The sequence below is a fragment of the Wyeomyia smithii genome, chromosome 2 (assembly GCF_029784165.1).
Source record: "Wyeomyia smithii strain HCP4-BCI-WySm-NY-G18 chromosome 2, ASM2978416v1, whole genome shotgun sequence".
Classification (NCBI taxonomy): Eukaryota; Metazoa; Arthropoda; class Insecta; order Diptera; family Culicidae; genus Wyeomyia; species Wyeomyia smithii.
Genome location: NC_073695.1, coordinates 275,299,195 through 275,314,492, shown reverse-complemented (window position 1 = coordinate 275,314,492; position 15,298 = coordinate 275,299,195). Strand labels below are relative to the sequence as shown.

At 38.9% G+C, this 15,298-nt stretch overlaps 1 protein-coding gene across 1 annotated transcript in view; it reads left to right on the top strand.

Annotated features, from left to right (window-relative positions):
• The window catches only part of LOC129722918 (pro-interleukin-16-like), an 86,024-nt gene that overhangs the window by 55,353 nt on the left and 15,373 nt on the right, over nt 1–15,298 (top strand). The window contains exon 3 of the mRNA XM_055676770.1: nt 4,700–6,507. Within this exon, the coding sequence (XP_055532745.1) occupies nt 4,700–6,507 (1,808 nt within the window). The remainder of the gene's footprint in view (nt 1–4,699; nt 6,508–15,298) is intronic.

Below are 15,298 nucleotides of genomic sequence, written 5' to 3'. Positions count from 1 at the left end.
ATGTTTGCTGACTACGAGATCTCCAGCTTGTGACAGTGAAAAGCGGTTATCCAGAAGATCAGGGACCCATGGAATCCGAGCGTGTCGCAACTCCATTTCCCTCTACGCGATCTTTAGCAACATCCTGCAACAGAGTGTTTGTCCCGCTCTACACTAACAGACAAAATAAAGTGCCAACTTCATCATCTTTGGGTTTTCCTGTTTGATAAAAAAACAGTGTCTAATAAAAGTGTTCATTGAAAAAATCGATATGTTTTCGATATGTTTCCGTGGGAAAACCCTTCGATTGTGTATGTTTTTATTTTTGGACATGTTTTGATGCAAACGGAACGACTTGGTGCCCGGGACACGTGATCGCATTTGATTGAGTTTAAAAGACGAGAACAGTACAGGATCAGCAAAGTAGCGGTTGGAAAGATTTCAGCGAACTAATGCATTCTGCCAAGATATAACCTTTCTTCCGGTGTTGTCGGTTCCTGGAACGGCCCCACAAATCCTGGACAAAAGTGTTGTTACCAAGAAAAATATATATTTTGAAACCACGGAGCGCGATTCACAGCCTTTGTTGAAATTGCCTGTTGCAGTTCCAAAAGACTCATGAAATTATTAGATTTCTTCTTATTCAACTTCAATTTAAGCAGGCTTCTGAATACTCCTCTTCGTTGGAATGTGTAGATGTAAAATATTGCTCTTGATACCAGTAGGCAGTAAACACGTGTTGCATATGCATGCAACTTATAGTTTTGCTTGATTTGATACAGCTCTTAAGAAAAAACAAATCAAAGGTAGCCATTTTCACAACGACGAACTTTTATAAACGCAATGCAAAAAAGAGCACTGTGATTCATGGTGCACAGAAAAAACGATAACTTACACATCTCCGATTGAGTGAGCACAGATTTTAGCTGCTCAGTTCTCGACGAAGTAAAAATTTAAAATCTAATTGTGGTTCCGAACGAATCCTTTATAGAATGAAATTGTTTTAGGGTGTTGTAGGATCTCGTTTGCTTTGCCTGAATAATGCAGCTGGCATAGCTTGGCTACTAGTAAAGATTGATATTATAGCGTTTCGCGTTGACGGTGTTGAAGAGATTTTAAAGGCTGTTCGCATCTACGCGAACTTACATATGTAGTTATCAAAATGTGCGTAATGAGCAAAAATATTTCCTTCTTTCTTGTTCGCTTGCATAAACTAAACAAATATCAGAAACGCCGTCAACGCGAAATTACAAAACCAGATTACATTGCAGCATGGGTAGCACAGTAGCTGGCAGAGCAAAAAATGACACTACACACTTGTGAGCAGAGCCTATCCAGCCGATCGGCACAAATTGTTATCAGATGTTACTCTGATCGGTTCTTTCTACCTCCGTTCAAAAAGAGCATTTAGGTATCAGCAAACCTAGGATTATTGATGCAAAACAGCACAGTAGGACATTAATTTCAGAACAATATTCCCCAACGCACGATTGCTATATTTTCATCAGCCAACTTGATCGCTCTGGAATATTATTTCATCAGGCGAAAATGATAAAAGAGTTGGTGTATTGGTTGGTATACAAATAGCAGTAGAGGCTCGGTATAGTAGAGCATAAAAGCTTGAAACGGAAAGGTAAAAAACTTACACACAAGCACGGATATGAATGATAGGCGTATCTTATTAGGGTGTCCCAAAGATGCACAATTCTGGGGCTCACTCTCCAGATGATAGAAAATGGTATTACGAATAAACTTTTGTTCGGCGGCAGCTCTAGAAAATGATGTTTTCAACTGGCCCCGATGACTTTTTTGAAAAAATCGGTTTTTCTTATGTTAAATCCAAAAAACATGAAACCTTATCCTTTTATATTTTTTACAGGTTCCTTAGGGTCCAAACTGTAAGGAAAAAATTCGTTTCTGATTGATTATCGTCAATTTATTTTCCTAAAAGAAATTCTATTATTTGGAAAAGAGATTTTGCAATTTTACTTTGACATTCAATCAATGAAAGTGGGTATTAAACCTAATGCTCTCACCAACTGAATGCCTTTAAAAGTTGGGAAATTTTATGGGGAAGAACATTGCCAAAGACTACATGGCTCTAAAGTTACTTGATTTTGAGTTATTCGTGATTTACTGTGAAATAAAAAGTTGAATTTTAATGTTTTTCTACAATAATCAAGGTCGAGTGAAAAAATTGAATGAATATTATCAAGTTTACTAAAGGGGAGGAAATGTATATAATTTAACGAGAATGCGAGAAATGAACAAGGACAGAAAGTGCGACTTAAAATTAGAAAAAAACTCATTCAGATGAGACTCGAACCCGCAATCACCGGTGACTTCGGTACGGTACTGGGTCTGCAGACTGGACTGTCAGTATCTTCCGGAAGTCAATGTTAGCCTGGTATTTTTCGATAAAAATGTTAATGATGACTCGAAGAGGAAGGTGGTACAAAACTTGAAAAAAGTGAGCAGTAAAAACGACAATTCAAGAGTGAAAAAAATTTCGTCTGTAAAAAACCACAAAGAAGTCACTAACGTTTTTTCGATAGACTGCGGCTTGATATCAAGTTTTTTTATTCAGGAAGATCCAAAGGCCTGGATAGAAAGAAATTATTATCTTGATGCCAAATCGAAATGTTGAAGCTTAACAGTTATCAATGACCCTGCAGAACGGGCCTTTTGAGTAGCAGGAGATTTAGTTGAAATTGAAAGTTGAAAACATCAAAATGTATCTTTTTATTCCACAGTAAATCACGAATAACTCAAAATCAAGTTATTTCAGAGCCATGTAGTCTTTGGCAATGTTCTTCCCCATAAAATTTCCCAACTTTTAATGGCATTCAGTTGGTGAGAGCATTAGGTTTAATACCCACTTTTATTGATTGAATGTCAAAGTATACTTGAAAAATCTCTTTTCCAAACGATAGATTTTTTTTCAGGAAAATAAATTGACGATTATCAATCCGAAACGATTTTTTTCCTTACAGTTTGGACCCTAAGGAACCTGTCAAAAATATAAAAGGATTAGAATTCATGAAAAATTGAATAACTGAACATGTTTTTTGGATTTAACATAAGAAAAACCGATTTTTTCAAAAAAGTCATCCTGGCCAGTTGAAAACATCATTTTCTAGAGCTGTCGCCGAACAAAAGTTTGTTCGTAACACCATTTTCTACCATTTGGAGGCTGAGTCCCAGACAATTTTGGGACACCCTAGTATCACATATTTCCCTTATTTCACTTACTGCCAATAATATGAAGTGCAGAGTACAGAAAACACCTGGGCAACATCACAATAGATCTTGGTCGCAGTGATGAGTCCACACAGAAAAACAATCCGTCAGTCGTAGTGTTCGTTTGATTTTCACCGTTTTGAATTTTTTGAAAATTTATTACTCTGAGTTCCATTGTGTGAACTCTGGTTTTGTAAACGACGCGCCTGAATGTTTCAATCGGAGCATGACAGCTTGTCACAAGGATAAAAATCTAAAAATTGGAGAAATAAATGGTCGTAATTTTTGAAGAATTCTGACGATTTTTATCAGCATTTAAATTGGTTAATTTTTTTGAAGCAAAATTCATTTTTTCTCAGGAAACTTTCAAGAAAACTTTAAAAGAATATAAAAATAAGGTATTAGAAATGACTACAGTGCATTTACTAAATTTGAACTACATAAATGTAAGAGAAATTAAAAAAAGGTTAGGTGGGCACTTTATTTTGCCTAGAAGTGTACGTATCACCTATTTTCTAAACATTTGACCTCCATTCTGCGCCCAAACGATTGAACAAGTTCACGTTTCTAGTGACTGCAATGCAACCACTTTAGACCAATTTGTAGCTTAATCTGGTGGATTAGGCCAGTCAACCGTATCAAATCACCTATAACTCCGGCTTCGAAAGGCAGATTAATATCACGGTCAATTACAATGACAATTCACTATCAAAAGCGATTTTTTGGTGGTGGTGCACTATTTTTAATTTCTAAAGATTTCGGAACTTTGAATTAGCTTCAAAAATCTTGCTTCTGTTATTTTGGTTAATAGCGTTACACAAAAAGATAGATAGATTTTAGTTTATAATTGCGTTAGGCAATTTATCTGTCAATATGCGTTTTATTTGTATGAATGATGTACCTTATTTGAAAGCCAGAAGTAACATTGTACTGCCTTTAGCAATGACAACCAGAGCCGCATGTTGTTTCGTCATACTTTTATTGTGTACCCACTTCACAAGTGCCCTCCAACCGTTAATTCGTCACACTTGTCTAATGAAGTGCATCAAATTGAATGCAGTCTTACTTGCTGCTGCTGCTATTTGCATTCACTCAGAATCTAGCCTGGCTGATGGAGTGCGCAATATTCCGACCAAATGGCATATATCGCGACCTATGCAGTAGATTAAGCGAACCATGCTTCGGCATTTCGAGCTCGAAATATTCCTACGATACTTGATGCGGTTTGTTTTGGATCACCCTACAAGTTCCCAGATAAAATTGCTACACCAGCTCACCGTCGCTCGAGGCTTATTCGCCGCCGCTGCCGTCAAGAAGACTTGAAACAAATGGAGTCAGTCATTCACTTTTCCGACCCTTCTTGACTTTTTTTTTATATTCCCGTACTCTTTGATCGTTCATACTCGCTTCGGTGCAATGATTTCAATTAATTTCAATAATGTTTTCTTTCTTCTCGCTCCTCTCTGGTGCTTACTTACAGATGTAACGGGCATCTCGCAAAAGTGGAACAAACTCCGACGGCGATGTGCGTCATTCAAGACAGTCTCCGGTCCAGCGTCACTCGATTCGGACACCAATTTTATACTGGCCGAACATCCCGGTCATTATCAAATTATTGCGTCCGGTCCAGTACCAGTTCAAGTTCAACAGGTGCAGCAGTCGCATAACCATCATCATCATCACCACCACGGGCACCATAGGCATCATCATCATCACCATCATCACCACAATGGAGCTACGGAACAATTGTTGACGGATCAACCGCAGTACGGTCATCTTGCTGATCCTAACTGGGAACTGCGACATTCTAGTTCTAGCTCAACTTCGACGTCTTCTTCCACGATCGGGCAAACTCAAGTTCCAATCTTCGCAGCCGAAGAGTACTGGCATATTCATGAACAGGATGTAAAACTATGGCGACTTGGTGCTCATCAAACCTACGCCCATAGAATTCGAGTAACGCCGAATCATCGACGCAGTGCGCATAGTATCGATTGGGAGTACAACGTGCATAAGTACGAAAACATGTCCTCGGACCCTGCACAAACAGCTACTGCGCGACTTTTCCGCCACGAAAAACTCCAGTACTACGATGAAGTGTCGAATGTGATGAAGAAAAATTCACTTGGTGCTAGTGAAAGCGAAAGTGGAATCAAGATAGCCAAAGAGATTAAACTGCCTAGTCTAAAGAACTTCAAATCTGCATCGATGCGACTTCCCGGCCAAAAGTCTTCCATTAATGAGGTTCAGCAGCTGTTACGCAACAAATTCAACCGAATCCATGCCGGTTTACGCAAACGAAGAGCCCTTTCCGTCCAGGAAGTATTCCAAATGCCTGGGGTGGCAACACCCACTAAGCCCACGTTTTACGTACCGTCCCCGCTGGTTGGGGAGAGAATACCGCACAACCCTACACGGTACGAGGAAGAATCCAACGAAGAGGATGATGGTCCCCTTAGTTTACCGTACATCAGTGAGAACCTGGTGGCAGCTGATCAATCACAAGTTCATCTTCGTGAACGCTCACTGAGCCCTAGGAAAGAGCGAACCAAAACATGGTACCGCAACATCGATGTGAGCCAGTCAGTTCGTAAATCTGAGAAGGATTCCGTGACATCAAGCCCACAAAATGGAAAACCACCAGCACCGACACCAGCTGCCGAAGTTGAACCAGTTGTTGAGCAACCCAAAGAAAAACAGCCGGAAAAGCCCAGCTTTGCAATTGGTGGCCGTGTGTCGCTACGCGAACGTGTGGAAAACATGAACCTCAGCCGCTTGCGGTCGAAAACTTCCAGCAGTAACAATGCAGCTAGTCCGCAACCAAAAAAGACTCCCGAACAACGCAAAATCCGCCCCCGCAGTCATTCGCCGTTGAAGAATATAAGGATTAACCTATCCGGTTTCGGCGTCGGTGGCGGAAGTGAACAGCAAGCGACGACACCGAAACCAAAACGAGAATCATTCGGTTTATTTGGTAAGCTTAATCGCATGATGCACGGCGGTAACGGTGCTCATTCGCCCGAAAAGCTGAACTCGCAGGAAGGTAACAACGCCAGCACGGTAAAGGGAACTGCCGGCCAGCAGCGGCCTAAAACAAATGGTACCAGCGCCGGTGCCGTTAGCTACAGCGGTAATGTTAGTAAACAATCGACCATCCAAAAGTTGACACAACTTAGCACCGGCAGTCGGCGGGCCGGATCGAGACAACAGCAGCAGACGATCGGTGAAGCACTCGCATCCACACCCGCGCCCGTGCCAGCCGGCGATCGTGAGCGGAAGTCCAGCCAGGTGAGTGTTGATTTTATCATAGTTTACTTACCTACTGCTGGCGGTGTGACTACAGCGGTCACGTTTTGATTCATTTGACTCAAACATAGCGGTGTTCGCAGGGACGGAAGGGAGGAATGCTTTTAATGAGAGATTCTAACAAAAAAATTAGACATGAACTAATTAAAATACATTTACTAGCCAAAGTCATTATATGCGATACTGGCACAGCATGACCCCTTAGACACCTGATATAATGTCAAGATGTTTACGAAAATGTAGTTTAATAATTTCAAATTCAATCTACAATCAGAACCTCAGCAAAATCTATTTAAACACTAAGAAAATAACATCAAAAAACGCAAACAAAAATACTAAAAACAAGATAAGAAAATCTTCAAGTCTGAAATTATTAAAATTTAAGCATAAACGTAATCGTTCAAAAAATACCAGTTGATTAAAAAACTATCTAAAATTCAAAACCTTTTTGAAGTGCTTACAGTTGAACGTTATGAAATCACATATCATAAGCATGTTTATTAGGGTGGGGAAAAGTGATCGATTTTCCAGAACCAAGTTTTTTTAGTTCCTTCTGGGGCCCCAAACAACCCTAAACTTACCGAAAGTCGATTGGTTTTGTCTTCGCTTGGCGCATTGCATTTCAAATTTGTATGAAAATTTATATGGTAAAATCTACTTTTTTGCATTTACCTTTCTAGAGAGCTCAATAATGCACTACAATATGCTAAAGTATAGTATTTTAGATGCTTAACAACTTTGCAGAAGACACTGAAGAGCTAGGGTGTCCCTAAGAAGAGCTATAGCTGTTCAAAATTGAGTATGTCGATTTAAATGCAGCAAATCCCGGTTACTTAGGTTACTTCTGATGGAAATCTGACTCACGCCGGTACACTGGCAGTGTTGGCAGAAAAAATGATTTGCAACATAAATTTCGACATAATCAACTTTGAACAGCTCTAGTATGTTTTTGGGACACCCTAGCTCTTTATTGTCTTCGGCCAAATTGTTAGGCATCAAAAAACCTATCATTCGAAGTCATGAAACCTATGGTTTGGGCCATTTTGAGCTCTTTAGAATGGAAAATGCAGAAAAGTTGGTTTTTCCATACAAACCTCCATATAAATTTGAAATGCAGTGCGCCAAGCGAAGACAAAACCAATCGACTTCCGATAAATTTAGGATTGTTTGGGGCCTTAAATATGAAAAAAAAAAAACTTGGTTCTGTCTTTCTACTATCAAGTTTCGTTTTTTTCCATATAACGATTCCCCACCCTAATGTTTATTCTACTTCCAAAAGAATGTTAAATCATTTTATAATAGGCTCCGTAAACATTTATTTGTGTTGTGCCGCGTCAAATAAATGTTGTGTGAACAAAACAAAAATAAAATCATTTGTTTATCAGAGTTTTTTCGATAGTCCCAATGAAGAAAATTCGTGCTTTTCGAAATAACTTTGTTTGTTCTGAAGATAGCGTTTTACATTTTGTAGAATAATAGAAAAATGCCTGCCCTTTAAATAGAGAAAATCGTGGGAACATGTTATAACGAAAAATGTGAACTTTTAGTCAAAGTTTGACACAGATTCATTACCTAATACGGTATATCACTATAATGAAATGTGAGAACGCTATTAATTTAGAGAACGAAATCAGGAAAAATAATGTAAATAAAAAATAGAATTAAACTAAGGGACATAGATAAAACATATCAAAATTCATTCATAAAAATTACAGAAAATATCAATGCGTTGAATTAAAACTTAAAAACCTAAATTAATCCACCTAGCGGTCAGACCCAGCCTTTCTCATTCAAACTTTTATTTGTAAAAATAGATTTACATGAACGCTTCAATAAATGTATATTCACTCTTTAGGTTCTAAAATATTGATGTTGTAATCTATACATATAAAAAGGTAGTCCGGTCTGTCTGTCTGTTTGATCACTACCGAACCGATCGACGTGAAAATTTGTATGAAGGGGTTTTTGGTCCCGATAAAGGTTCCTATGATAGTTTGAGACCCCTCCCTTTTCTGGAAGGGAGGGGTCCAATACAAATGAAACATACATTTTTGCACAAATCAAGAACAAACCAAGCAAATGAAACCGAATTTGGCATGTGGATGTTTTAAAGGGTAACAAATATGTCCATATTGGTTCGACGCCCCTCCCTCTTCCAGAAGCACATGTTTCTGCACAAATTTCTGCACATCTCGCGGACTAATCAACTAAATGGAACCATATTTGGCAGGTAAATGTTTTTAGTGGTAACAAATATGTTCCATAATCGACCTCAGGCAACATTTTGGATTGTAAGATAGCAACTTCCGGTTTCTGGAAAACAGCCAAAAATGGACGATTTCCACCCAATATAATAATATCCGGATAAAGAAAGATACACAGGAGCTAAATTCGATCACAGACACCATTTTGAATTCTAAGATGGCGACTTCCGGTTTCGGAAAAACAGCGGCAAACGACCAAATATCCCAAATATCCCAATATGGGTATTTCCGGAATCTTAATGATGCACTGGAGCCACAAATCGACTTCAGACACCATTATGAATTGTAGGATGGCAACTTGTGGTTTCTGGAAAACAGCCATAAATGGCCGAATTTCGTCTAACATGAGTATCTCCGGATCTAGAATGATACACAGCAGCTGAAATCGTTCAAAGACCCTATTTTGGATTCTAGGTTGGCGACTTCCGGTTGCTGGGAAACAGCGGAAAATGATCGAATTACACCCAATGTGAGTGTTTCTTCAACCAGAATGACGCTCAGAGGCCAGAAATTATCTTAAATACCATTTCGAAATCCAATATGGCGACTTCCGGTTTGTGAAAAACAGCCTAAAATAACCAAATACCATCCAATATGAGAATCTCTGGAACCAGAATGATGCAATGAGCTAACATTTGACCTCAGGCACCATTTTGAATCGCTAAATGGCAACTTATAGGAAACAGCCGAAAATGACCAAATAATACTCAACATGGATATTTCCGTAATCGAGATGATGCATAGAAATCAAACATTGACCCTGGACACCATTTTGAATTTAAAGACGACCACTGTTAGTTTCTGGAAAACAATCAAAATAACTAAATACCTCCCAATATGACTATTTCCGGTGTCAGATTGATGCCAGAAAATTTGCTGAAAATGACCGAATACCACCCAATATGAATATATTCAGAATTAGGGCGATGTACAGAAGCCAAAAGTCGAGTATGTTGTCATTTCGATAAAACCAATCATTTCAAACGATTTGTCTTTTGTCTTTGATCATATCCTATGGCCGATTCGTCGTGCATTTGCAGACTTCAAACAAACCGCAAGGAATCATCGAACTTGGAACGTTCAAATAGTACGACACCACATTTAAATTATGTTGAGGCCACATACATCGATCAAGGCAGGTATAGTTTTAAATAGTCTTTGAATTTCTCTTCTTTCCATAACTTTTGAGCCACATATCAAATTGTTATGAAGTTTGTTATTTGTAAGTTTGAGAGATGACTCGTTCGTATGACACCAGTTATGTTCAAATAAGTCATGTTATCTTTGAGATAATAGACTTTCGTTGTTTTATTAACAAAATGGGAACGTGTAGGGCAGCCAAACTTTGAAACCACGTGTTCAATCATAATTCATCAGTTAACCCTCAACTAGCCCGCTCATCTGATAATAATAATCAAATCGGTTGTGTAGTTTCTGAGATAATGAAGTTTCGTGATTTTCACAAGTCGGCACATTACAAATGAAGTTACAGGTCGATTACAGTAAAATTCAATAGGGTCTTCTGAGGCAGCAAGACCATTCATTTGACACTTATTTTGTGGAAATCGGGTCGGCCATCTCTGAGAAAAGTGAGTGAGTCCAAGTAGTCTTCGGAATATGTTCCTTTGCATAGCTGGATTTCACATTTTCAAACACAACAGGCAAAGTAACAGTCCGACTGCAAAACAAGTCAATAGGGTCTTATGGGGCAATTAGACCTTCCATTTGACACTGATTTTATGAAAATCGGTACAGCCATCTCTGAGAAACATGAGTGAGATTAAACAGTCTTCAGAACACGTTTCTTTTCATAACTTTTGAACCACAAGTGCAATCTTTACGAAATTCAAAACTTAAGGGTTTTCTAGGTAGTCCGTTCTTTTGAGACCAATTTTGTTCAAATCGGTTGTGTAGTTTCTGAGATATTGATGTTTCATGATTTTCGCATTTTTAAACATAAACTCTAAACTAAAAATCCGATTACAATGAAATTCAATAGAGTCTTATGGGGCAACAAGACCTTCCATTTGCAATTAATTTCATGAAAATCGGTCCAGCCATCTCTGAGAAAAGTGAGTGAGAGTAAAAATCTGCACATACACACACACATACACACACACACACATACAGAAAATGCTCAGCTCGTCGAGCTGAGTCGAGTGATATATGCCATTCGGCCCTTTGGAGCACTTTTATACTTTCGGTTTTGCAAGTGATTGCTATACCTTTCTAGGAGAAAGGCAAAAATAAAATGAGAAGTGAAATTCTCAAAAAATATCTCTAAGATAAATACTGGTATGAAGAAAAAATAACCTAGAAAAACCAAGAAACGTGTTGCATGCTGCAGAAAATTTACATAGGAAAATTGGAAACCCTGGTCAGTTAAATATGATAGTTTGACATGAAAAAGATCAAATATGGTAAATGCATGGTTTCTGTTTCTGTACCCTAACCCTCCAAAAAGATAAAATATGTTCTGAATGATTAGAGGAGAAGATTGTAACGCCCACTCAAAAACTCTATTTTTCCGTGGTTTATTGCGATACTAGTTTTCATGAATGAGTGTGTATCGTCGGCTTAATTTCTGTGTTTGTGCCCTTCCTGAGAGTCTCCGTTCCAATAGGCCCAAACAGTCGTACTTTACCAACAATTCGTCGATGAACAGAGGTTTCATGTCGGACCTTACCTCCTATTTTTATATTTTTTCTTAAAAGTACTTTGCATTAAAAGATTGATAACTGTAAAATCAGATTTTTGTATGAGTATTAAATTTACTATTATTTTTTGAAATGTTGAAAATGCATGAATACTGAATATAGTTTTTACCTTTCATGAATGTTGGGTTTCGAAATTTACGCTCTAGTAGCGCTGCAAAATATTGTTCTCCCCAACTTTTTGGCGTCATAGTCATTTTTGACATGTTCTTGATACTGGAGTTTTTTTACAAAACAAAAAAAATCGTTTTACATTGAAAAACCTCTGCACGGAAATTCAAATTCTTACACATTGCCTAACAAAATTCTTTCGCAACTGCAACGAAAAAGTTTTTCCGCAACTCGTACAATAACGAGCTCAAAACTTTACTCTCGAAGGATTCGGAGGTATATCTAGCATCCGTACAGGGAGACTAATTCGTTGCTGCAGCAGCTTTATTTTCTCTTAAGGCATATTGGACTTATTGCTTTCCTTCAGCAGAAAAGGTTTAAGAAATAGTGACAAATTTTTGAATTCTTTCAACTGAAAACTAGGGCGGCTCGATTATTGTTGAGATAAAGCGACGTGCCTCATTTTGCGGGATAGTCCCGCGTTTCAACAAAATGTGGTGCTCAGAAATACGTACCGCAAAATATCCCGCGTTCATCAAAAGTATCCCGCACGCCTTTGAAATGTCCCGAGTTTTCAACAAAATAAAGCCAGCGGATGTCACATTTTTTCCACTGGAACGTCGTACCTCTCTGACAAGTATCATTCTACTCATTATTGTGCCTCTTTAAGTCCATAACAGCCAAATTAGAGGAACGTAAGTGCGGAAGAATACCATGCAGTGGGAAAACTAACACTTGACAGGGATATCGATTACATTGGTCGACAAAAGCTAAAAAAATGCAGCTATAAAACTCTAAAGTTGTCCTAGAAAGATTATTGCTCTAGCCACTAGCCATTATAAAAATACATCAACTTACATCAAAGTATCGCATAGTAATTGCTCCCCGGTTTCGTCGCTTCAACGTTATGTTCACGGGGAACCACAATTCACAGGAATGGGTAAAAAGCTATAATCTTTCCTTTTTTACCAATTTGAGCTTTAGGGTCACATGTGTGTTAATCAGTGTTATCTGTAAAAGAATTAGGCAAAATTATTTAGCAATTTAAGCAAAAAATTTTAAATACAGTTCAGTAAGAATATAACTAAAAGTGTTTCAGTTTTAAACAAAGTACATATTGTTAAACGTATTTTAAATACATAGAATCATTGTTTCGGGACTAAAAACGTAAGTTTCAATCGACGGTGGTGTTGCTGTGCGATTGGCAATCACTCCGTGTTTGCAGAAGCTAGTAAACACTGTTTTCAATGTGAAAACTGCAGTATTGCGAAATTTAATTTGTATTATTATGACGTGCTTGCGAAGTACTTTCCATTGCATAGTGTGTCTAATATCCATTCCTTTAAACAGTAACGAATTTCTGTGATTTTATTTTGATCATTTGTCGCAAATTCGAAATTCACTACTGGTGTTATAATTGTCTGCTTCTACTGTAAAGCTGGTGGGAAGGGCCCTTGCGTCGCCCTCATGACGTCGGTGACCTGCAGTGTATGTATGCTGAGTATTGCCACTGAAAACGAGAGAGTGTATTGTTTTGGTGGATGCGGACTAAAAGTACACGTTCGGTGCTCTGAGCTTAGCACGGCAGATCACAATGCGTTAAAAACAACATCGCCCTGAAGCATTTTTGTTTTGATTGTCGCAAGAAGCAAATTAGCCTCAACGAAATGCAAAAATCCTGCGCGTGAAGCGGTTTGACAATGTAGCTGATGTTATTAAAAATCTTGAGTCTGGTATGCACAGTTTGGAGGATAGCCTTTTAGGCAAGATCGAATCTGTTGTTGTACCTCGTATCCTGAGTAAGATTACAGCTGTTATGCAGGAGCTGTGTGAGCCCCGCTCTAATGTTAAACTCCGGACATATGCTGACGTTGCACGGGAAGAAAATTCAACTGCTGTTAACGAAGAATGCAATCTAATTATCACCGAAACTCCTTCGACCAGTAACACTGATGCTGCAACTGGCGGTTTGCTTCGCTCGGGTAGACGTCGCATAATTGCTAACGCCCCCGCAATATCGACTGGTTCTACACTGAAATCGTCTCTCACTGCTGCAAAGCCTACTTGCACTCTTACGCCTAGTTCAACACCGAAGCGATCAACATCTGAAAAAATTGAACAAACGCTCTGTCCTTGAAACAGCGGCAGTTGTTTGGAGTCCTTATGCTGGACTCTGGACTGCACGAATCGAATCGGTACAGAGAAGGGGTAATCAGATATGCACTTCGAGGTCTCCCTTGGACAGATTCTGTGGAGCTTCCTCCATATATAGATAGGTGCAGGTTGCTGGATATGGATACATTAGAGAAAAAAAAAGATGACATGCGTGCTGTATTTGTTGGAAAGGTGCTTTGTGGATCAATAGATGCGCCATGGATTCCAGCCAATATTAATGTTAACGCGCCCTCCAGAATTCTCCGGACAACTGACTTTCTCAGAATCCCTTTTCATCGGACTGCATATGGTCAAAATGAACCAATTACTGCCATGTGTGAAATTTTTTATTCCGTATTCCATTTGTTCGACTTCAATATTAGCTGTGAAACGTTTAAATGTCGATTGCGTAGCCGAAGCTCTTTTAAATTTGTTAGTTTTTAAGTTTTATTTTTTTCATGTAGACCCTGTTGTCCGATGAAGCTAAGTAAATAAATGTAAATGTAAATGTAAATAATGGTTCGTGACTTTTTAAACTATAAAACGCGCGCAACAGTGTTCGACTCGTCACTTACCATGATAATCAAACTCTACCTTTCCATCGCAGTCATGGAGATGCAGAGGTAAACTCAGTCTTCGAAAACAACGACTGTGACACCTCCTTCCTTACAATCTCCTTCTTTACCCTAACGTTCGTAAAGACGTGACCGGCGCCGTTATGGATCTATACAAAGGCTAGGGAATTATTGTACATTGAAGATGGTAAACTATTCCCAAGTTGATATATACGTGGTTCCCCGTGCAACTCAGATCCGTCACGGAGGAGCAACTTCGAAATGTGTGGTCGTCAAGCTCAAGCTCAGAATGAACCTTTGTAAGAAGATCAAGAAAAAGTTTATTTGAAAAGGGAATCTAAGGGCTTCACCGTTAAATGTTTCTAGAGGCATTGTATTTGCGTCACTGTTTTCTCCGGTTGCATGAGCATCCACTGTTTTTTTATAAAAAACGACCGCACAATTACGTAGAGTTACCACAGCCTGTCTTATGTCAGTGTATTTTTTTGTAATTGGTTGAGGGTTAATGGTGTAAAGCCCGTCTTATGTCGATGTATTTTTTGCGACGAGCCAGATCCGAACAAAATTATTAACATGTCCGGACAATGTTCAGCATGCAGTGCTACGGTACACCAGCTAATACGTCTGCTGTGGTACCCGGCGATCAAATGAGTCACCTGCTGCGTTAAAATTATCTGCTGATCTGCCGACTGCGGGTCAATCCCCTTTTTATAGTAAGAGTCAACCGTCCTTCTGCTGCAGGTTATACAATGAAGACTAAATTTCTGCATTCTGGCTTATACGTGACTACTGAGAGTTGAACTTGCGGTGGAGGTGTCGAGCAAGCAGAACAAATAGTAGGAGGGTGGTATCCAATCCATATTTTGATGCTTCGGAGAAATCGTCTTCTCCCGATCCTCCGCACACTTCTGAGAATTGCGCATATACATCAAATTCATATGACGAGACATTGCGA